The sequence below is a fragment of the Desmodus rotundus genome, chromosome 11, assembly GCF_022682495.2.
Source record: "Desmodus rotundus isolate HL8 chromosome 11, HLdesRot8A.1, whole genome shotgun sequence".
Classification (NCBI taxonomy): Eukaryota; Metazoa; Chordata; class Mammalia; order Chiroptera; family Phyllostomidae; genus Desmodus; species Desmodus rotundus.
The window spans coordinates 16,679,246-16,704,046 of record NC_071397.1 but is presented as its reverse complement, the minus strand read 5'-3'; the positions used below and the strand labels follow the sequence as shown (position 1 = coordinate 16,704,046).

Sequence of the window (24,801 nt, the reverse complement as noted above, 5' to 3'; positions counted from 1 at the left end):
GGTATATTGGCTTTCTTAGACAAACAAAAACTGAAAAACATGAGCTGCTACAGGTAGACTGTATACTTGAAACTGTTGTAGGCAGTAAGGGTACAGTGATGCAAAGACATGTGCTCTGCCTCCCAAGGAACTACTTTTGAACTTGGAAAGGCATTCTGCTTTGCTCTTCAGAAAAGAGAATTCTCAGAAGCAATGATACCTTATCCCAGAGAAATAAATGTCTGATGGTGTGAGGAAGTATTTAGATGTGTTGTTTGATAATATCCACATTTTAAAATTTCCGGTGGGAGAGAACTGTAGATCTAAATGCCTGTCCGAAGCTTAATCATTGTAAGAAGATTCCTGAAAAATTTTGGTCAAGCCTCTTCCTGAACAGTTGCAGTAACAAAAAAAAAAAAAAAAAATTCAAAACCTGTGGAGACAACTTGTTTCCACTTTTTAAAATTCCCATTAGGATTATTTTCCTTCTGTTAAGCCAAATTCTGTCTTCCTCTAATTTCTGTTGGTTCAGGTTCTTATTTGATCCATACAGGTAAGTGTGAAATTCCCTTCCCTTTGATAGCCCTCATTCACATTTTCTTGAATCGTCTCTTTTTCAGGTTATGCAGTTTCTATTATTTCAACCGTGGTTATATAATAGTTACTTTAATTATTATTATTATGCAGTTATAGTTTTAAAAATAAGTTTTATATTTTCAGGCTATTGTATGAAACTGGAAAACACAGAAAAACAATAGAATACTATATAGAAGAAATCATGTAATCACTCATATGCCCAAATGTAAAGATAATCACAATAAACATTTCTAGTCTTGTCTTAAATTTTTTCCCCTACACATGCATGAATATACACCCCCCCACACTTTAACATGTAGGGCATACAGTTTGGCATTTTGGATCCTGTGTTAATAATGTGAAATTTCCCCAACTTACTCTCTAAGACATACATTTTTATTAAATTTATGGGGCTATATTGGCTAATAACATTAGTTAAATCTCAGGTGTACAACTTTGTAACACAACTCAATAATGCAACTGTATCCTCTACCATGCGCTCACACTACCTGAAATCAAATGTGCTTCCACCACCTTGTAGCCGACCCCTTTCCTTCTTCTTCCTCCCCTCCTCCCCTCCCCGCTGGTAACTACCATTCGGTTGTTTACAGCTATGAGTTTTGGGTTGTGTTTGTTTGTTTTGTTCATTCATTTACTGCTTTTTGTTTTATATCCCACACATAAGTAAAATCATACGGTTCTTGTCCTTTTCTTGCTGACTTATTTCATTTAGCATAATACGCTCAAGATTCATCCCTGTTGTTGCAAATGGCAGTATTTTATATTTTTTATGGCTGAGTAGTATTTAAGTGTACATATGCACCAAATCTTCTTCATCCAGTGAAGGACACTTGGGGTGTTTCTGTGTCTTGACTGTTGTAAATGATGCTGCAGTGAACTGAGGGGTGCGTATATCTTTATAAATAAGTGTTTTCAAATTTTTCAAGCAGATACCCAGAAGAGGGATTGCCGGGTCATTTGGCAGCTTTATTCTTAGCTTCCTGAGGAATCCTCATTCGTTTTCCAGAGTGGCTGCAGCAGCTTACGTTCCCACCAGCAGTGTACGAGCGTTCTCTCTAAGGCACAAGTTTAATAGCTTTAATAGTTCATATCTATGTAAATATATACTTATATATACATGTATAATAATTCAGCTAACCATTTTTCTATTATTGAATATCAAGGTTATTTCAGATTTTTTTGGCCTTGTAACTTACTCTGTAATGAACATCTTAACACTTAAATCACTATTCATATCTCTGATTATTTCCTTAGGACAGACTTGTGTAAGTGGAATTAATGGGGCTAAGGACAGTACATGTTTTAAGGTCCTTGATATATATTGTTAAGGTGTTTTTCAGAAAGATTTTATAAATTTGCATTCCCCCCACATTTCTCAGAATTATGAGATCTCCTCACATTTCCTAACATCGTGACTAAACACACTTGTTCTATTTAATTCCTCTGAAAGTACAAAGCCAGGAGGAAAGGACTATTTTCCCCAAATAAGAATATGAGAACAAGACCTGACTTACTCTGAATAGAATGAAACAAGTGTAACAGTTAGGGCTCACCTCCAACATGGTCATCTGTTTGCTGTTTGACCTAAAGCAAATCAACTTCTGGACACCTCCATTCACCTCCAACATGGTCATCTGTTTGCTGTTTGACCTAAAGCAAATCAACTTCTGGACACCTCCATTCCTTCATCTGTAAAGTACAAAACCACTATAGAACCTACCCTGAAGGGATGTTGAAACCACTAAACATAACATCTCTTACTAAGTGCTTGGTATATGTAATAGGTGTTTAATAGATTGTTAGTTCATCTATCAGGGTCTCTGCAGAAAATAGAGGTCATACTGGTTTAGACAGTTTGAATAGATTTTGATAAAGAAACACTTACAAAAATCCAAATAGCCTAGGGCATACCCTAGGGCTAGTAACAGCAGAGCATTCTTACCACCATTTGCCCCAAGGAGTGAGGAAAGAAAGTCATTACTGGAATCCCAGATGAAGGGGGAAGAGTGGAGATGGTTGCCAGACACCAGCACAATCTTTTGTGTGCCTGGGACTCACTCCTTGCGGGGAAAGGATCTGTGGGAATAAATACCCTGACCTCACTCTCTTTCCTCCCTCATTTCCTGCTTGTGCTACCATTTTGTCTAAAACTAACTGGAACTCTGTATAAAGGAGAACTCAGTGATGTAGTGCTTACAAGTCAGCAGCATCCTGGGGCATTGAGCAGAGAAAAGAAGGGCAGAGTCTGGAAATGGATGCTCTCCAGCCCAGTCAGCTTCCAACTACCATGTCAGATACAATTCTTCTATCCATATAGTCAAACATTAAACCGCCTTCATGCTGCTGGTCCTTCCAACTATATTATCAACTCTAATTTCTACTTTTTTAATATGTGCTACCCATAGATATTTCTACATTGTACATTCATATAAGAATTATTTGGTTTTCCCTTGGGTTTTAGGGGATCTAAATACAATAATTTTTACTTATCTCTTTATTTTATTATTTCATTGATCTTTTCATGAAGGAGAAATTTTTTTGGATTCTGATCTTTTCCTCCCAAATTAATAGCATGTGCTCATTCACTTGTTTAATATTCTATAAAGTTCACACCCAGTTAACTGATAGAAATATTAAATAAAACGGAATCTAGTTTTGTTATTTAAAAGCTTATTTCAAGTTGGCATCTTCCATTGCTATGACTGGTCTTTTTTTATTTTTGAAGTTCCTTATTAATACAACAAAAACATTGTCTGAAAATCTGTACCTTTTAAAGGAAGTGCCACTGTCCAGTTTTGATTTATACATTTCAAATCTTATTTTTAAATGTGTCCATTCCCAACTATATTTTTAGCTATTACTAGATAATGCTGTATTCTTTTTCTCCTTGCTTTGTTGGGCCTGAAGTTTGATTATTGGAACCCATCTGCTCAATCCTCTGTGTATTATGCCTGAAGGAAGACTTTCAACCCATCTGTCCAATTCTACCACGCCCCAAAGAAATCCCAAAATGCAACAGATAATAACACTAGTTAGTAAATAAACTTAATAGATGTGGACATTGGCACAGAATACTGCCAGTGTGTGTCTGCTATCTGATGCTTTTTGATCCAAGTCCCAACATTGCGGAATTGTATTTCTTGATGGTCCTGCTTTTAAGGCAGCTGGTGCTGGCAAAATGTATCAGTTGACTTTCAGTAGAGTATAACGATTATGCTAGCATTAGAAGGGAGGTTTAAGATCAAAGCTTTGCTTAGAGGGTTACAGCTGAATCATAAGCGCCAAACTCAATTACCATTCTTCCTTCAGTGGTTATCTCATTAGTCTGATAAAACATTTAAGATAAGCTTAAAGTATTTCACTTGTCTGTCCATTCTTTCATTCATCATCTGTTTGTTCATTGCCCACCATGAACCAGGTATCATGGGAGAAGCTGAATGCACAGAAATAGAAGTTAGGAACCTACCTTTCAGATGATGTCTCAATAAATTGGTGAAGACAAACAAATAAAAACATAATTGAAAGTGTCATCTCTTACAACCTGGAGGGGACTTAAAGAGAAAGGAACGGAGCTGAAAAGGTGCATATTTGCTGGATGAGCATTACACCTTCAGGAAATTTTAGGGAATTGGTATGTCTGGATTGTAGGATTTACAGAATAGTGGTAGCCCATGAAGATTCTTGGTCTTATACACTATGTTAAGGAGTTTGGATTTTGGCAAAGGCAGTGGGTGGTCACTGGATAGTTTTAAGCAGGGAAGTTACATAATTAGATTTGGTTTTAGAAAGATCACTCCGAGCAGTGTGCAGGATGTATGGGAAGGGGTACAGTGAAAAGTGAGAAGGCTACTGCGGGATTGGAACAAGGCCTTGGAGTTAATGAGGAAGAATGAATTAGAGAAATATGGAGGACGTATAAAATCACTATAACTGAGTGGCCATTCTGATGTGAGGTGAGGAGGAGTGTTTAGAAAATATCTGAGGTTTCCAGTTGGGAGATCCGGGTTGATGGTGGTGCTGGACTCCTTTCTACCACTTATTAGCTGAGTGACTCCGGATGAATGACATGAAGTAACCTGACCTCAGTTTTTAAAAAACATAGTAATAGTGCTTATTTTATAGAGTTGTATGAAAATTAAATGTTAATATATATTAAAGTACTTGAACAATGTCAGGTACACAGTGAGCCCTTACAGTGGTTTATTGAATACATAGACTCCTACTCATCCAGTTTATATTTCACTGGGATGCGTAAGTGGTAGCATGTAGAGGGCAAGTTGATTTATGAAAAAGTGCAGGAGAGAGGACTGTGCTAAATATGATGTTTGGGAGTCGTCAGCCAAAATGAGACATCAAAGGCGTGAGATAGAGACAAACAATGACCAAAGCTGAGATTTTGAGGTTGTGGAAGTGGAAGCTCAGCAAGGAGAAGGAGAAGAAACAGCTATGTATGTAACAAAAACAGAGTGACGAGAAAATATCTTGAAACAAAGGTAGGAATTTACAAGAAAAGAGTTGTTAGTAGCATGAGATCCAGTTTAGAAAATGAAGAAAGAAAAAATGGTCATCATATTCTAGCTTTTTGAAAAATAATGACTGACAAATATAGTTTTGTCTCAAAATGTTATATTGCATGTGGAACAAAGAGAAAGTTCAACACATTACTTGAAGTACAGTAACTTCTAATAAATGTAATACCATTATCTATTCCTTAACTTTATCTTTTTTGACTTGAATATGGTCTTAAGTACAATCGAACATATTAAACCTCATGTTTGAAAATGAACAGTTGTCTATATTAAAAGTGACATAAATAACAAACTTTCTTTCGGATGATAAAATGGAGCACATAAGTAGATATTAAGGAGAAAAAGAATTCCTCCTAGATGGTGATTTTCCAAAATTTTATTTAGAGATGTGTCCTTGTCTCCGTCTCCCTTTTCCCTTCATCTCTCTCTCCCTTTCATTAAATATCACCTCCGTGCCAAGCATTCTCCCTGGGACTTGAGTATTCAGAAGCAAGCAAGACAGATGAGATTCCTGCTTGCTTTCTTTTGTTTGGGGAAACAGAGAATGAAATAGTAAAATAAATATGGAAGGTAACTAGATGGCTAGACATGCTCTGGAGGAAAGGAAAACCAGAGTGAGCTGAAGAGAGGTTGAGGTTGGATGTTGGCACCTCAGATAAGGCAGTTGTGAAAGCCTTTCTGAAGGGTCAATGGGATCTCAGACTGTAGAGACAGAAAAGAGCTAAACTTACAGAAATTTGGACAGGAGAGTTTCAGACAGAAGGAAGAGGAAGTGCAAAAGTCCTGAGGCAGCAGTGGGAATGTGCTTTACATACTTGTGAAGCAGAAGGGCAGCCCCGGCAGCTGGAGGATACCAAACAGTGGCCATGAGTTCCATGATGTAGGCTGGATCTTAACCTATGCAGTGTTAGTCTCTAAAGCACTGAAGAACACAAATATGTACAAGTAGTGCTAAAACTTGCTATTTTTTTATAATCTCATGAGTATGACTTTAACAGGACAGAAATGAATTGAGGACCTTCTTAAATATGGAATTTCTAGAGACCTGGATTGTAATTCCAGTTTAGCAACTCATTGTACAGCTTCTGGAAAATTCCCCAGTAGCAGTTCCATAACTGTGATATCACAGACCTCAGAGATTGTGTGAATCATCTGTTTAGTTGTAGTGATAAGGAAACTGAGCTCCAAAGAGATTATTGATTTTTTCCAGGGTCACATAGCTGGTAAAGAACAAGACCAGAATTAGAGACTATTTTAGTTACCTTAAATACTCATCCTTTAAGCCTTTGCCCAAAGACTGACTCTACTATGAACCTTTTCTGTCTCCATTCAGCGGGTTTCAGTGTAGCTTTTCTTCTTGCCCGTTCTGTTCATTTATGTCATCATTATTGCATTCATTTTATTGTATGTTCTCATGAATTTCCTCTCTATATTAGATGGTTGGCTTCTTCAGAACATTTTGAAACCCTAGTACCTAGTTAGTGCGTGGTAGGCTTCTGATAATGTGCTGTGTGACGGATTGGTGTATACATAAATGATTGGTCATATGTAAATCTGCCTTTCAGCTCAATTCCTTTTTATTATGACGTATTTAGTCTCCCTGTACTGAAATGGCAACATCTGTGAGGAAGGAATTATAGTGTTAATATATAAATGACTACAGTGTTTTTGCCCCTGTATGCAAAGGAACAAGACAAGGGCAGAAACATATTTGAAAAGTTGGTGATCTTGTACAAAGCCAAAGCATTTTCAATTCTTAATCTGCCTAGGAGAGAAAAACTGATAAAAATGCATAATTCAAGACCTGTACAATAGGTATTGTTTTGTTATTTCCTTAAATGTTTATATTTCCTTGTTCATGAATAAGCTACCTGACCTCATCTTTTTTTTCCATCGTGTCTCTTCTTAGATAAGAAATCACTTAGATAATAAATCGCTTTAGTGTGTGTTCCTTGTTATCGTAGATATCAATGCTAACATGTTACTGACACAAATGTTCAACTTGGAAAATGTTTTAATCTCATAACTCTTAAAATTGCAAGTAGAAAATTCTCATCTGTTCGTTTATAGGAGGATTTCAGAGAAAGATAACCATTAATAATTAATTTATGTCTTTACAACTTAACAGAACACTTCTTGATCCTTAAGTAAGCAATGACGTGCCCCACAATCAATGTGCCTGAGGACTCAGCACTGTTCCTTCGGCCTGTTTCAACCAGGTCACATGATGTGCTGCCCAGTTGCTCAGTAATTAAGCCAGGAACTAGGTTTTTATCCTAAACCTTGTCACATACTGTTTTGCAGAGCAGTGATGGGTCTATGTCAGTCTGTCTCGCATTTGTAGCTAGGAGCCTAAGGTCATCATTAGCACGTGACTTTGTCAGGAAATGAAGTATACCAGGTGTTTGGAAGTTTCTTTCATTGCTTCCACGACTGGGACTCTCTCAATCCTAAAGAAGAGGAAAAATCCATACACTGTTTATTGCCTTCCAAACTGACAGTTCTGTGAAACTCATTGGATGATTAAGTAATAAGGAGACAAACCAGAGAAAAGTATAGATTAAAACATAACCTCCAGCCTAAAGCCACAATACCCAGTAGTCAGACTTCTTGAGTAGCCAGAGAGAATCTTCTGTCTTGTGGTGATGATGTTTGTTTAAAAATAATATATTAATTTAAAAAATAAAAAATATATGTCTTTTAAGTTAAACAACAATTAAAAAATAACCTCATATTTAATGTGTAAATACAAGTATACATAGACATTTGCACAATAAATGGTTTATAAATAGATAATAATGATCCTCAGTCAACAAATCAGTTTCTGTTTACACTGACTGTTCTCCAATCACACTACTAGTTAGCTGATAAAATAAAAAGCTGATATCAAAGAGATACGGCTTTTAAATATTATATGTATTTAACAGTAAGTGAAAAAGTATAAAAACTTGTTTTTTACAGGTTTGGGACACACTAAATTCCATTTCTGTGAGTCCCTAAAGATTGGCATCAACAGTTATATAATATGTATTTCAAAAATAAGATTAAGCATATAAATATCTGTTTATTTTCCTATGGATATTAGTTCTCTGACAAACATATATCCATCCTTCTCTCTCTCTCTATATGAAGTGAAACACTGATATAAGAAATAATTCTTCTGTCTTAGAATACCAGTTAGTCTTTGCAAAACTCATTTACATTAATCATCTTTAAGATTTTAATGTTTTCTAAATTACTATTCCAAAATGTATTTTGGACTCTTGATCTTCTGTCACAGTAACATAAAATTTCTTAGAAATGTATTGTTTTAAAATTACTAAATGGTTAATTATATAATAAATAAAATAACTTAAATTTAGTTAGTTATTTTTGCATGGAAAAAACTAAATAAGTTTAAGAAAATAAGTAAGTGAATGGATAATTTGTTATGTTAATTATTTAAACTTTATAGTGAGTTTGATAGGAATTTAATTGTCTTCCCTGCTGTTTTTTGGACTGGACATTAAAATAAATGGTTACCTTATGTTTTTACTTTTGAATGTCTAGTTTCTAGCACTTTAGAAATAGAACATTGTATGCTAAAGAGAGCTTGCCTTCCTTTTTTTTATTTCCAAATTAAACATTAATTCTGAAATATTTTATTTCTCTATTATTACTACTATTTTTTAGTATTATACTACTAAGACCAACATTTTAAAAATCAAGCATTATATGAAGACACTGTGTCGTGTATCAATAACATGCATGAAATTATTTAACTCTCACATACAAAATAGATTCCACCATTTTGCCTATTTTACAGGCAGAAATCAAGGTTTACAGAAATGAATTTGCTCAAACTTAAGAAGTTTTAAGAATTATTATACATTTTACAAGTATGTGAATTAATAAATTATATTAACTTCTACTTCATATTCTATCAACTGTTGATAAATTGAGAGGCCTCATTGATGATCAAATTTGTCAGCCTGAATTAGACATTATTTTAACAGATTCTTATTTCATTGGGTTAAAAGCCCTTCCATCCTTATATATTTTTTTATATGAGATTGATTTCTACTGGAGAGGGGTGTTTTAAGAATAAGTGGGTCAGAGACACACTGGGAATTAAAAGCTAATTTAGAATAAAATATGTTTTACAATTTAATTGGTTCAGCACTGTTTGCCAGTTTAGGTCTGATAAGAAAAAATATTCTGGACTCTCTGCTCTGAAGAAAATAGCTGTAGCAACACATGAGAAAAATAGTTATGTTCCAGTTAGAAGCTCAACTTCCAAAGTTGTGTAATTGACTTTGGAAGTAATTTCTTAACCTGTCATTCACATGCAATCATGATATTTATTAAATTTCAAGGTTAACTTGGAAAGAAATATTAATTATTTAGAAATACAATTTGTTCTTTTGGATTTAGGGAATAGGACCTGCAAAAAAAATTATTAGGGAGATGCACCTAAAATTTTGATCAGTATACATTAAATTTATGTAGTTTTTCTTGTATCAATTAATATAACTGTAAACAAATTTAATGGCATGGACAGTCAGAAAGACATGATTTTGGTCATTTTCCATTCTTTTAGTCAACAAATAGTTATTGATGAGTGTCCTTGGAACATAATAATCAGTTAAATATTTATTGTGAAATAGGATACACATGTACTAAAATATTTATAAAGTAAAAAATACACAATTGAATTAAACACTATAAAACCATTTTAGTAGGTATACAGTGGGACTTCATTATTGGTTTAATCTGCATTTCTCTAATTTCTAATGCGATTCAGTACTTTTAACATTTTATTAACTATTTTATACCTTGTTTTGTGAAGTGGCTATTCTCTTATCCTTTTTATGATGGATTATCTGTTTTATATTGATTTGCTGAAGTTTTGTATGTCCTGGAATGTACTTTTCAGCTGTTACATGTATCACAAGCATCTTTGTCTACTCTGTAGATTGTTTTTTACTCTCCCAAAGTGGTATTTCTGAATAATTAAAAAATCTTTATTTTAAAAGAGTTTGTTTCGTAAATCTTTTCCAATATGAGTTGTATACTTTGAGTAAACAATGGTCAGAAAGCCTATGATGTATGATTCTAATCCCTTTAAGTTTGTTAAACCTTAGGTCTCCATGTGGTCGTATGGTCAGTATTTGTGAAGGTCTTGCGCATGCTTGAGAGAATGTGTCCTTCGCGAGTCTAGTTATCCACTCATGCATTACGTCAGCTTTGCTAACTGTACAATTCAAGAGGCTGTGTCCTTACTATTTTTTTGTTGATTTTATAAGGAGTTGTGTTCAATTTTCCACTGTTATTAGGGATGTGTCTTTTCATTGAAATTCTGTCAATTTTTGCTTTATTTATTCCAAAACTATGATGTTAGGCACATGCATGCTTAAAATTATTATAACATTGGTGAAATACATCTTTTTTACTGTACAATATTCCTCTTTAGTTTTCATTGTTTTCTGCAAGAGAATTGGTTAAAATTACCTAGTTCATCATTTTGGGGGTAAAACATCCATGAACTCTGCTGCTAATACAATCGCTTCTCTCTGTTCACTCACTGTAAAGAGAAGGGGACAGGTGAAGGCACTCAGGGTACAGTGAAGCAGTATTAGGCTAAAACACACTGTTCTGTGAGAGCCCATAGAGGGTCACTGAACCCAGACTTAGTTGACAAGGAGAGAACCCAGAGAGAATGGCATCTGAGGTGGGTTTGGGCTTGTTTAGGGGCTTGTGTGGCTCGGCCATTGAGTATGTCAAGGAAACTGGGGGGTGGGGGTGGCTCTAAATAGACAAAGTTGTTTCCAATGCTGTGCTATTTCAAAATGTGTTCAAATGTTTATGATTATAAATAGATAATAGAGCAATGATGAACTTTGGGCCTTGATCTGTCCACATTCCATAGTATTTCTTTAGGACAAGTTCTTTAAAGGAAGATTACCACAGCAAGAGGCACCAGCATTTTAATGCACAAAAGGTGGTGTGTAATTCAGTGTCACAGAAGACTTCTAGAAATAAATTGCAGCAGTTTTGAGGGATGATTAGGATTTAGACAGGACAAAGGCAAGGGACCTCAAAGCCTGGGCTATCTTGTACACAGAGAAGAGAGAGCAGGGGATGGTGATTAATTCAGTGTGGATTGGGTTGTTACAAGGTGTGGGGAGTCGTGTTGGGAGAGTGGGTTTAAGTGTAAACTAGGTTTATACATGATTTCATCAAAAAGGCTTAGTTAATAAAATAACTTAAGGTCCTTTTCCCTTTTTCTTACCCTTGAAATTCATGGAATCCATTTGTACCATATTCCTCAAATCATTATAACAGTTGTCTGCTGAACACCAGAACTTATTTTTTTCCATCTCCCCAGGTGATTTTAGCATCTGGAACATATTCTGTTTCCCTCCAGTGCTCACCACCATCCTCAGTAATGGCAGCTTCCCTTTCCTTCTTTCCTACTTCTCTATGCCTACGTGTTCTAAGATGGCACTTACTAAGTCTAAGTCCAGCTTCCCCACTGACGAGCTGTGTAATTTCCAATAAGTTATCTAACCTCTCTGTGCCTCAGTTTCCTCCTGAGAACCCCAACAGTGCCCATCACAGGGTGGCGAGGTAAATGGAACCGTGTGTGCGTGCACACCTGGCATGACTTGGCAGCACGACGACAATGATTTTCCCTCCATTACGAGTATTCAGTTTCGTCCAGGTTGAAAATGCCTTTTGCTACAGTTTACAGCAGTTTGAAGCAGCTTCAAAAAAGGAAAGGCAGAGAAAAACGGCGTTATCCTGAGGCTCTTCTATGAGAGGTGGCTACTCTCACTTAGGGGCAAAGCCCAAACTGGGGAGAGCACCTCATCTTTCTTTGTTTGTTAAATTTGAGAATAAAACGAGCAGCTTTTACAAATTGAAGACACACTTCATTTTGATGTTAAAACAGCGTGTGTATTATTCCCTTCTCCTAGGTCACTCTTACCTTCTTTCTGTTCAGTCTCTAGCCTGCACCTTTCCCTTCCCCCACATCAAAAAAAAAAAACCAATTGCAAACTCGGTATTTGAGATGCCAGTGATCGGGGCGGGGGCGGGGGAGGCGGGGCTAACTAACTATGCCCAGACTGTCTGTGGAAGCTGTACATGTGCTGCAGTTTTGGGTTGCCTAATTGATTCAATCTCTGATTTTAGAGGAACGCTGAACTCCTTTTGCGGGACGCTGCCGCCGTTTCTGTAGGGCAAGAACTGTTCTACTTTTCTCTCTCTGGTATCTGTTGAGTGCTAGGCCATTTCCCCCCCAAGAATCGAAACTACCCTTCCTGAGGTAAATGAAATCATAGTTAGAAAATGGCTCACTGGACAGATTTGTAATCGCAAGATAAGAGCTACGCCAGACCCATTTTCTTAACATTTTCCTCTTCCTCTGCTTCCTTTCTTTCTGCATGGCACAGCTTTGTTTTGGCTAAGAGGATACGTTGGTTGCTCAGCTGAGGATTGGTGTCACCTGCGTGGAGCAGCAGCATCCCCTTGGCATCTCATTGGGAACCCAGGCTTGCTTGCCCCTGGACCCACTGTGTAACTCTAAGCACATTTACTGACCCCTCTGGGTCTTACCGTTAGCAGTCCCTTGTACACCAGGGGCTGTGAAGGCTGGGCTGTAAGATGGGTATGCAGCACCCTGCAAACTCACACTGAGTCTCTTGGTTAAGCAGGTATATATGCCGTCCTAACTGGGGAGGGTGACTTTATGCCCGCTGAAAGGCCACTTAATCGTAACGACAATCGGGCAACTTCAAGTTTATCATTTACTTCATACTGTACTTGGCAACCTCATTTTGGGTTATGTTTTTAAGAATATCTAAACTGGAAAGTTTTGTTGGCAGATATCTTTTGTGAACCACTTTGATCCAGTTTGTAGTTTGAAGACTACCTTTTCATCAGTTGCTTTTTGAAAAGCTGAGTTTTTGTCATATTTTCTGTACTTTAAGATAGATTTTTTGAAGAAAATAACCTTTGTTGTGTTTATACTCCATACCACAGTTTCAGCAAATCCCCCAAAGAATTTTTATACTATAACAGTGACCTGGCTGCATAGCTCAGCTTGTTGGAGCTATATCCCAATACACTAGGTTTGAGGGTTCGATCCCCAGTCAGGGCACATAAAAGAATCAACCAATGAATGCATAAATTAGTGGAACAACAAATTTGTATTCCTCTTTCTCTCTCTGTCTCTTTCTCTAAAATCAATTGTTTTAAAAAGTGACCAAACTCTGCTGTTTACCTCCAGGGAATAAATAATGTCAGCAGTAATTCCCAACTGATGTCTATTACAGCCTGAATGGATTGTGTCCTTATGCTGCTAAAAGAATTTAGGCTTAGAAAACAGCTTATACTTGTTTAATAAAATACTTAGTAGAAACACACTATTGGTCAAATTTAGACTCTGTGAATTACTAGTTGGATAAATATGGACAAATCCCGTAACCCCTAAGCCTCATTGTGTGTGAATATTTAAAACTGAGATAAGAATTGTACTTACTTTTCAGATTTCTCGTAAGGATTAAATGCTAAAATGCATGTAAGGCACTTTGGGGATCCAGGAGTCAGCCAGGTTTTGCTGTGGTGGCAGCGTGTCACAGACAGTCCACACCCCTCGGTGGCGAACCACAACCAATATCTATGTTAGACTTACTTGGAAGTGCTTCCAGCTTGTGTGTTCTCATCAGATCAGCTAGTTTGTTTCTTTGTTCAGGAACTAGAAGCTATTTAAAGAATACTCCTTTCATGGCAGATTACATCACTGCCAGCGGCCTGTTAAAAACTTGCTAAGCAACTTAAAGCATCAACTCAGAAATAGCATTGCTGTCCCTTCTACCCAAATGTTGTTGATCCGAACAAATCATATGGCCAGGCTAAATATTGGTAGGTCAGGAAGGTGTACTCTGCCTAGTGAAAAAAAAAAGAGTGACTATTTGCTGAATGGTTATCGAAACCCCTTCAGATTTTACGGCGCCTCATTGTCCCCCTTTTCTTATTCCCCTATGTTACCATTGGCTCTTCCACATATAGTCTGCTCTATAACGTCTACTTTGCATTTCTGAAATTGCATCACAATTCCCCTCTCTCTGTTTTAATTTCAAATTAATTTAAAATATTACTTTTCTGTGTAAATAGGTACTTTGGAAAATCCCCTACAAAAAGAACAAAAGCTTCTGATTCTCCTGAGAGCCTCAGAGGGAGTCTTTTGTAACCGTCTCAATGGAATTCACATTGATCCAGGAACAATTGGTAAGAGTAAAATATAGTTCTTATTAATAGTGGAATCTGTGTTTGTGTGATAAAGTACCACTCATAGATTATCTAAATTCCAGGCATTCTTTTAGATAATTTAAGCAGCGCTCACTTTACAGATATCAAAACTGAGAGTCAGGCATGATGAGCAGTATGGAAGAGGCCACGCAGCTCTACAGTGTAAACATTTAGGTTCATGTCCAGATCGGCCAGACACCAAAATCTAGACCAAGAGTCTATCTTATGAAATGTAAATATTATGTAATTATTGATATATTTTTATTACATTGTTTACTTTTTAAATTTTTAATTACATTCATTGGGGTGACATTTATTGAAAAGATTATATAGGTTTCGTGTGCATTTCTATGACACATGATCTGTATATTGCAAGGTAAGAACCATATGATTTCACTCGTGTGTAGGATATAAAACTGAAAACAACAAGTGAACAAATAAGAGAAACAAACAAGAACTCATAGACAGATGACAGTACAGAGGTTACCAGAGGGGATGGGGGTGGGAGGTAGTAAAAGATAAAGAAAGGGGGGTCAAATATATGGTGATGGAAGATATAATTTTTTAAAAATGATACATCTACAGATTACTAAGAAACATTTACTATCGACTGTTTCTTTATTTGATACTGCCGTAACACCAAATCTTATTTTAAGAGCAGAGAAAGTGTGACTGGTCTTGTATAATCAAGATGCAACAGCCACACAAATACTCAGTTTTAAAGGACAGATATAGGAGGTTATTTATCAGATTTCCAGTATTTTCTCACTTACTCTGTATGTCATTACTAACTGCATAAGAAATCAGTGACTCAGTAAAATGGAAGCTCCATGCAGGGATAGTACGAAGTTCGGTAACCTAGTTCCCTAATGACATTGGGCCTTTGCCATATAATCCTTTGATAGTGCTTTATTATTTCCAAAGGATTTTTCATGCATGCTACTTCCTTTATCTTTTTAAGAATATGAGGTTCAATAATATTTTAGTTTTTTTCAAGTTGACCAACTAGGTGGATCAAAGCAGGAGCATTCAATCTCTCCTTGTCTCTGTTGTCCGCTCTGCTCTGTGCAGTGCCATGATGGAGGAAATGCTGTGTTAGGGACATTCAGTCTCTCCTTGTCTCTGTTGTCCGCTCTGCTCTGTGCAGTGCCCTGCTGGAGGAAATGCTGTGTTAGGGACATTCAGTCTCTCCTTGTCTCTGTTGTCCGCTCTGCTCTGTGCAGTGCCCTGCTGGAGGAAATGCTCTGTTAGGGGTGTGCGAGGGTGCCTGTCCTGGTCCCCAGCTCCAGCCATTTGGACGAACTAGTGTTTTTGAAGTTTTCTCTGATACTAAATTCAATAAGGAATGAATTAGTTGTTTCACTAGATGCTTAAAATTTTGTGATATTATAAGTAAATGAGAGATTTTAATCTTTTTAAGTATTATAATGTCCTTGAAACAAATAAGAAATGGTGTCATTTCACAGTAAACCTTTGGTGATTGTGAATGATCAAGAAATTTGCTTTCATGGTCAATTGAATTTTATGGATAATTCAAATTTAAGGAAATAGACCAGTTTTTGTTAAAATCTTTTTTTTTGGAAATTTCTCCATGTTTCTGCCCTAACTATCTTACTTAACAAATAGTGAAAAAGATGGAATTTTAAAATGATGATAATGATGATGTTGAATCTTCTAAAACTTTTATATACATATGACTATTATTATGAAATATTGATTCCAGGATGTATCCTGAAAGTGAGAGTATTTTTTACATTTCCATTAATTCTAATCTTAGTTTTATTATCTTCAGGCTTTTCTTTGAATTAGAATATGGAAAAAATTATGGATGTTGACAGAAACAGTAGGTTTCAATTAATTGAGATGTTTTGGTTCACATAAGATGAAAACTCAAGGCATGTTATTTGTACCTTACTGGTGTTTGTTTCTTTTATTTATATATCTTCTGTTAAAAATGATAAAATCTTTAGAGTTCAAGATCCATGATTTGAACAAAATGGGTGTACCAATCCAGGGGTATACAGGCAATCCTTTGGATTCAGGAAGAAAATAGTACTTCTATTGAAATATATATACACACTCATATGTATGTAGAAGTGCATGACCATAATTTTGTCACTGCTTTGGTTCATGCCTTCAACATCCTCAGACCACTAGGATGTGAGGAATTGAGCTTCATGGGATTTTCAATGGCAGTAAAGCAGATAAGAGGAAAGGCCTGAAAGAATGAAACCGGGCTTTATCGAGCATGTCCCTGGTAAGAAAGACTTGAATTTATGAGTCTGAAATAAATTATACTTTGAAACAAAGGAGCTGGAGATCTATCTTTTGATATCTATAATACTATATATACATATGTGTGTGTGTATATATATATGTATGTGTATGTACATATATATGTATATATAGGAGGTCCAACCACTGAAAACAAAGCTAATAGCACCAAATCTCTTTTCTTTCCTCAGAAAATAGAATTACCCTTGCCTTTTGGAAAATCTAGTGTATAACATAAAATATCAGAGCCAGATAACTTCCGACAGAATTGCAATGGTGGACATGTAATTAGTTAGCCATTAGAGTGTTCTATTTCCCCACTCTTGGATTGCTAGATGTGGTGTAGCATGTATTTTTGTATAGATTTTGAGAGCGTATATTTCATGTCTAAGTGAGATATATTTAACTTGCTGAAAATAGAACACTTACATGTTCTCTTTCTGATAAAGTGCACATCTTTATATATAGTTTCTATGTCATACATCTTGCAAAATAACCCCTAGTGAGTTTTACTCATGTCTCCTTAATTCCTCTGAAGGATATTCTTATCCAAATGTGTTTTTTTTTTCCTTATTTTCAGGGGTGTATGGGAAAGTTCAGCTCCACAGTGCTTATCCCAAGAAATCCTGGACACGCCTTGGGGCTGACATTGCCTCAGGCAATGAGAGGTAAGGGATGAGATTAAGATTAAGATGTATTTTTTATAGTAGTTCCTGTAATACCCTCTCCTCACTCTCCCCTCCCTACTATAAAGGACACGTGAACAAAATCAAGGGGGAGGGTGGAGGTGGGGGAGGGAGGTGGGTTTGTCTGGGGTGGGGTGGAGGGATGGGGAAAAGAGGCATACAACTGTCATTGAATAACAATAAAAATTTTTTTAAATGTATTTTTTGGTTTAGTTTGCTTTTGCTTGATGTTTTGTTTTACAGAAACTTAAATTTTAGATTAATAATTATAATTCAAGGATAAATAAATGAAAACATAAAGGACCAGAAGGGATTTTTGAAATTTCTGAAACATAATGAAGAACACAACAAATAAAAGGCAGAGGAGAAATATAACTTATTTAAGGAGTAAATTTTAGATAATACATGTTTATATTAACAATAAATCTTTAAAAATATGAATTCTATGAGATAATAGATGAATTATAAGGTGAGACCATAATAGTCTGAGTTGAAATGATGGCTAGTTAAGAGATAGATGAAAATTAATGAAGTGTGAGATAAAAAATGTGAAGAATCCTATGAAATTTAAAAGGTAATAACAGAATATAATATTATATTGAAGGCAGAAAAGAATAAAATTATTACTGCCTCAAACTGCATAGGTAATATGAAGAAAAAAACTGATGGAATCTACCTGAATGCAGAATAAAAGATCAGGAGATAAAAATAATAAAAGAGAAGGTATCAGAAATAGAAAACAAAAATTAGAAAGTATCTACAGATAATTTCTCTTTTTAATAAGCACCCAGAATAACTACAACAGAAAGAATAAAAAAAAAAAACCAATAACCATCACAGGTCCTAATTCTCAGATAAAAATCTGGGTTTAAATCATAGGAAACTGGCTATATACTTACCATGGGCATAATAATGTGCATAATAGTTCCATGCATAATGCGCACAAAAACGTGAGTGCGTATTATATACTGCAAATACGGTAACAAAATTCAATAAGAAAAGAAAATGAAATAATAAGAGAACAGAAGCAACAAAAAAGGCATAAAGACAATAGAAATAATATAACATAATAAATCTTGCAGTTATAAGAGGAAAATGTATGTGTTAAAAATGATGCTATTTAGGAAAACTGGTTAATAAATCAAATGTAATCATAAATTTTTATCAGAGGAAAACTTAAAACCAATTCAGAAAAAAAATTAAATTAAATCTGGATTAAAACCAATCATTAAATAAAAATGAAAATAAGAGCCTCAAAATTATTCACAAGAAAAATAAATATCAAATTAAGTATTTACACTTGGACAAATAAGTACATTTTACATTAAGAAAAGCTTCAATCTCCAGTGACACCCTCATATCAGGAAAGTTTTACACCAGACAACAGTACAGAAATGTGTACAGCAAATCTCTGACTAATGTAAGAGGAAGTTGACAGAAACAAAACTAGTAACAAAAGACATTTACTTACCTCTTCCAGTTTTTAATCTTTAAATTATGTTAAAAATAATACATAAAATATAAAAGTATAAATAATATAATAAAAACAATTTTATTTGTAGCTATACATACATATCCTTACCCCAGAATATACATCTATAATTAAAGCCTTAATAAAGTTTAATAAACAGATGATATAGAATAGAATTACAATAAAATAAATAAAAAGATAAAAACAATGTTTTAACTAAAGATCTTAATCTCTCATAAAATGGAAAAATGGGAAAATAATCTTTTCTTAAATAACTTTTGTATCAGAGATCAAAACATTACCAACAGAATAGCTGGGAAGAAACAATATTGAGAGTATTGTGTGAGGTGTGGGCAAACATGCCATTACATTAAAAGCTTTTATTGTTGAATAAAAAATGCAAAAATAAAAATACCAAACTGTCAACATAAGAAGCCAGAAACAAAATGAATAATTAACCTAATGAAATCATTTGGTGCAAGATAAAGGCAGAAATTGATGGATTCGAAAGTAGGAAATTAGTAGACAGATTTTTTTGAGAGATACTGGTTTAATCTCAAATAACTTTAGTCATAAAAATATGTAAAGTCAGAAATGAGAATTCAAATATAACATACCAAAGAGATTAAAATTGTAATATAAAATGTACTACCTATGTAGTGTCATTTTGAAATTTTAAAAAGGTTAAATATAGAAATATGAATTATCATATTTTGCTAAAGAAGAATAAAAGTGAAAGAACCATTAATAGTTAAAGTCATAAAGTTATCCAAGATTTATTTCCAAGAATACATTTGGTTCAAATAAATGTATGGTGTGTTCTTCCAATCATTCAACTATCACCTTTTATGTTGAATAATCTGTTCCATAGTATAAGAAAATATGAGAAGCTTTCTAATTAATTTTAATAGGCAAGCATAAAATTATTTTTAAGACAGCTGCTAGAGTTAACAATGATAACAACAACAAAGAAAATCTGAGGCAACATTTAAGTGTAAATAAAATGCAAAAATCCTAAAAAGCAGTAAATGAAACCCAGTAATTTATTAGAAGAAAATAATATCATCACTGAGTGTGAGTCATTCAAGTAAAGAGAGATAGTTCAAATCAAAATTAATTTAATTTGTCTAAACAATAGGTATAATCATTAATATGGTCATTTTTGTACAAAACAAATAATATTTGATAAAACTGATCTTGCATTCTTTAAATAAACAGTAAATTAGAACTATAAGAAACTTCCTTTAAATAAATATTTTTTTTGCCAGAGTGTTTAGCCATTAGTTGAGAATCACTGCTTTAAATAATATTACAGAATAAATAATTAAAAGTCTGCTCTGGCTGGTGTGACTCAGTGGATTGACTGCCGGCCTGTGAACCAAAGGGTCTCAGGTTGGATTCCCAGTCAGGACACATGCCTGGGTTGTGGGCCAGGTCCCCAGCAGGGGCTGTGTGAGAGGCAACCACACATTGAGGTTTCTCTCCCTTTCTTTCTCCCTCCCTTCTCCTCTCTAAAAATAAATAAATCTTTAAAAAAATAATTAAAAATCCCTCTGAAAAAGTAATTTACCATTTTATTGGAAAATTGACGTTAAAATTAGTGTATTACAATAATCATTTAATATTATTATTAGAATTTTAGCCAATGTATTACATCAGAAAGAAGTCCATTAGTTGGAACTATCAAAAGAAATCCAAAGTGTCATTTTTTTGTGATTATATACACTTTTCTTCTAAAAAACTAGAGAACCATCTGAAAAACTATAAGTTGTATTAAATAAATGCACAAATCAATAGCTTTTTAATTTGTGAACAATTAAGTTTTAAACTATGATGTAAAATCCTATTTAAAACTTTAATTGAAAATACTAGAAAAAACTTAAGAAAATTATAGGAACTATAAAAGCAAAATGATAAAACACGAATGAGAGGCATAAAGGAGATTAGAATAAATGGTGATGCATAATGTAAATGGAAAAGCTCGATATTTCAAAGGTGTCAAATCTAGTGCAACTTTAATCACATACCAAATCTATGCATTTGGAATCTGACTTATTAATTCTAAGCCTTTTGGGACAATAAACACTTGAAGATAATCAAACATTATAAGTTATTTTTTTTTAAATATATACCTTTAATGTGAATAATTACTTTATTGTTACTGGCACCAGAATATAAGACAATGCGTAACAGTGGACTCAGGTAAGTATTATCAACTAGAATGTGGATATTAGTATTTCAATGTATTTAAAAACTTGAGCTGGAATAATTGGCCAATGCTTTGAAAAAATACAAAAGTTAGGTTTTGACTACATGCTTTCCTTTAAAATAAATTATAGATGGATTAAAAATTAAATATAGAAAGCAAAACCACAAAGTTATTGGAAGAGCATTTTTATGTAATAAACTAGGAAAGACCTGTCTGATCATGATAAGAAATACAACCATAATAGCAACAAGTAATAGGCTAGATGACATAAAAAATCCAGTATTTTTGCACATCAGTTATCAAATGTAAAGGCAAATGCTAAACTAGAAAGTAGTTTTAATATATAATAGTACAGAAAGAGGGGTAACATTTTTATATGTAACAACTCTTAGGAATAAAAAGAATATGAATATACCAGAAGAATAATCATTAAACTATTTGAATATATGAGCCACAAAAGAAGACATATATCTGACTAGTAGACATATGGAAAAATATTCTTTCTTAAAACTGGAATTAAAATAAATGTTAATTAAAACAAAATTAATACCACTTATCAATTTTATTATTTTATTTTCTATTGTTGTTCAGTTACAGTTGTCCCCATTTCCCCCCATTACCCTCCCCCTGCCCAACCTGCCCCCACCTCCCACATTCACTCCTCCCCCTCCCCCTGTTGTCTTTGTCCCTGGGTCCTTTATCAATTTTAAATTGGCGAAGGTGAAAAAGAGTGCATTCCAAGTTGACAAAGTGGAGGAGCTGTGGGCATTCATATGGGAAATAATTTATATGTTAGTTTAGTTCTGTATAAAATAAAACATTTCTGTGTTCCCTTTGTGGGTAGGAAAATGTCTGGAGGGACCCACGGTACAGCACGGTCCCCGGTGGTGAGATGACAGATAGCTCCTGCTTTGGTGTACTTCTCTCTCTCCACAGAGTTTCTTTATAGAGTAGTCATTACTTTTGTAGTTACTTTAACACTGTTGTTTATTTATTCAACACAGTTTTTGTCAAATCTTAGCCTGTGTCAAACAATGGGGTTTGGCCTGGAGATAATAACAAATAGAAATCAATATGGTCTCTGACATCAACATTAATTAAATAAATGTAAAGTAAATGTAAAATTACACATGTAATAAATGCTATGAAGGAGAGATTCTAAAAAATTACAAAATATGGAGACTTGAGGCAGTAATGGAAGTTAGAGAAGGCTTCCCTGAAGGGAGATGTCAGAGGTGGGCTTTTATTAAGCAGGGCGGGGGCACGTGTGAGTGGGAAGAGGGCTCTAGCCAGAGCAAATCGCATTCAGTCATTCAACAAATAACCTGTTGAGTACTTACCGTGCGCCAGGGCGAAAGCCCTGCAGACGTAGTGTCAAATTTGAAGAGATGGCTGTCCCCTAGGAGTTTACATCTTAGTGCAGAGAGAGAGATAATAATCAAATATAAAAATGTAAGCAACAGACTTGCAAACTATAAAAGTAAAGAAAGAAACAGGATAGTATGACCAGAAATATTCAGAGGTATGAGGAGTTCCATTTTATTTATTTATTTATTTATTTATTTATTTATTTATTTATTTAAATTACAGTGTGCATTCAGTATTATTCTGCATTAGTTTCAGATGTACAGCAAAGTGGTTAGAAAATCATGTTCTTTACAGAGGGTCCCCTTTTAGGTGGAATGGACAGAGATCTCTCTGGAGAAAAGAGATTTGAGCTGAGCGCTGGCTGAGCAACAGCCGGTCGGTTAGAACGTCGTCCCCATGCTCCAGGGGTGGGGGTTTGATCTCTGGTAGGGGCACATGCAGGGAGCAAGCGATGAATGAACGAGTGGTTGGAAAGGCAAAATCAGTGTTCCTCTTTCTCCCTCCATCCTCTCTCTAAAGCCAATTAAAATTTTTTTTTAAATTGAGCTGCAATTTGATGGTGAGAGTGGTTCACCTGTTCAGTGGAAGGAGCAAGAGTGCTCAATAAAGGAGGGACATCCAACGTTGTCACTAAGGTGGCCGTTGGGCTGCAGGACATGCAGGAGGTCATGGTAGCTGGAGCAGAGTGAGCAGAGGGGAGAGCCTCATGATGTGACAGATGCCAGGTCACGTGGAACCTGGTTTAGCTGTGAGAGGTCAAAGGGAAAATCACTGAATGTTTTACGCAGCGGAATTGATGGACTCTGATTTATGTTTCAAATGCCATATTGGTGATGGATGGTGGAGACAGGAGTAGATGCTGGGGTATCAATAGGAGGCCAGTTGAGGCTAAAATTCATAGTGGCTAGGACTATGGAGTAGGCACTGGAGAAGGAGAGGAGAGATGACACTGTCCAGGCATACCAACGAGTTGAATGCTGAGGTGAGGGGAGTGCTTTAATCTTTTAGATTGAACAACCTAGTGGACAGTGGAAGTATGCATTGAGGTGGAAAGACGGGGAGCGGAAGAGATTTGCAGGGTGAGAGATGGCAGGGACATGATGAGTGAAGACCTTAAGTGGAGTTGTCCAGAAGACAACTAGGTATGTCATTTAGGGCTCAGGGAGAAGAAGACGGAGTCATCCTGGAAGAGGTTGATGCTGTGGGTCAGGAAGACAGAGGTAGGGGAGAAAATTGGAGCCTAGAAATGACACTGGAACTAGCCTAATTTTTTAGAAGTTGCTAATGGAGGAGTCAGTGGCAGGTGATTGAGAAGCAGAGGCCCGAGGGGAGATTTTGTGACAGGAGGAAGGATGAACAGGAGGGACTTGAAGGAATGCCACGGTGGCTGATGTGCAGAGCAGAGACCTTGCATGAGGAGGTTCCAAGGGGTAGTTAGGGGTCAGGGCAAGATTCATTGGGAATATTGACAATTTTAGTTTTTACCCTCCTAAGAGCATTGCACGGCTGTTTTAGGTTTCTAAGGTGATAGCATGGGTGAGAGGTGGCACTTATAATCACGTTTTTACAGGAGGGATAAAAAAATGGATCTAGGGACACCATGTAGGAGGTCCAATCAAAACGAAGTGTAACTTGGAGTCAGGAGCTAAAGTGGCAAAGGAAAGAAGTGGGCAGATTCAGAGACAGGAGATACAATCTATAGATGTATTGGGAATGAGGCACTTTCTTGGTTTCTGGTTTGTGTAGACAGAGGGTGGTGGCTCCTATTAGAAGAGGACTGAATTTGGGAGAAAACATTATGAGTTCAGATTTGGTCATGTTGAATTTGAAGTGCCTTTATCATACGGAGGAGGCTTTGTGAGCTAGGTATGTAGGGATCAATAAGAAACTGCAGTTATTGTAAGGTTAGCAAGTTGGAATTTGGCAGGAATGATATGAATGGATTTTTCTTATAAGAATGTGTTAAAAACCTCCTTCAGAGACTGAGCTACAGGCTATTTAGAAAGAAACACAATTTTATTAATTAAAACTATCCATGGTAATTAACTAGCTACCATTTATTGAGTTCTTATCATGAGGGCTGACTATCTGTCAGGCCTCTATGAAGCATTGTACATGCATTATCTCACTTAAATCTCTCAATGCTGTTAAGTATTATTATCTGCATTTTACAGACGTGAAAACTAAGACTAGAGAACTTAAGTAAATTTTACAAGTTCCCAAACCTAGAAGTTCCTGGGGCTGGATTTTTAGCCTGGTTTGTCTGATTCTATTGCTTGTATTCTATGTATTACACATATTAAAAGCAACATTTCTTAGTATCAGTCCCTCAGAGAGCACTTAAAGTTTATGTGCATAATGTATAATTAGCACAGTGTATTCATCTTATGGATA

The 24,801-nt window shown here is 35.4% G+C and overlaps 1 protein-coding gene across 2 annotated transcripts in view; it reads left to right on the top strand.

The window, feature by feature from the left end:
* PKHD1 (PKHD1 ciliary IPT domain containing fibrocystin/polyductin) overlaps nt 1-24,801 on the top strand; it is a 447,336-nt gene that overhangs the window by 282,281 nt on the left and 140,254 nt on the right. For both annotated transcript variants that reach the window (XM_024558059.3, XM_045193323.2), the window contains 2 exons: nt 14,265-14,378; nt 17,254-17,341. In XM_024558059.3, the coding sequence (XP_024413827.2) occupies nt 14,265-14,378; nt 17,254-17,341 (202 nt within the window). The remainder of the gene's footprint in view (nt 1-14,264; nt 14,379-17,253; nt 17,342-24,801) is intronic.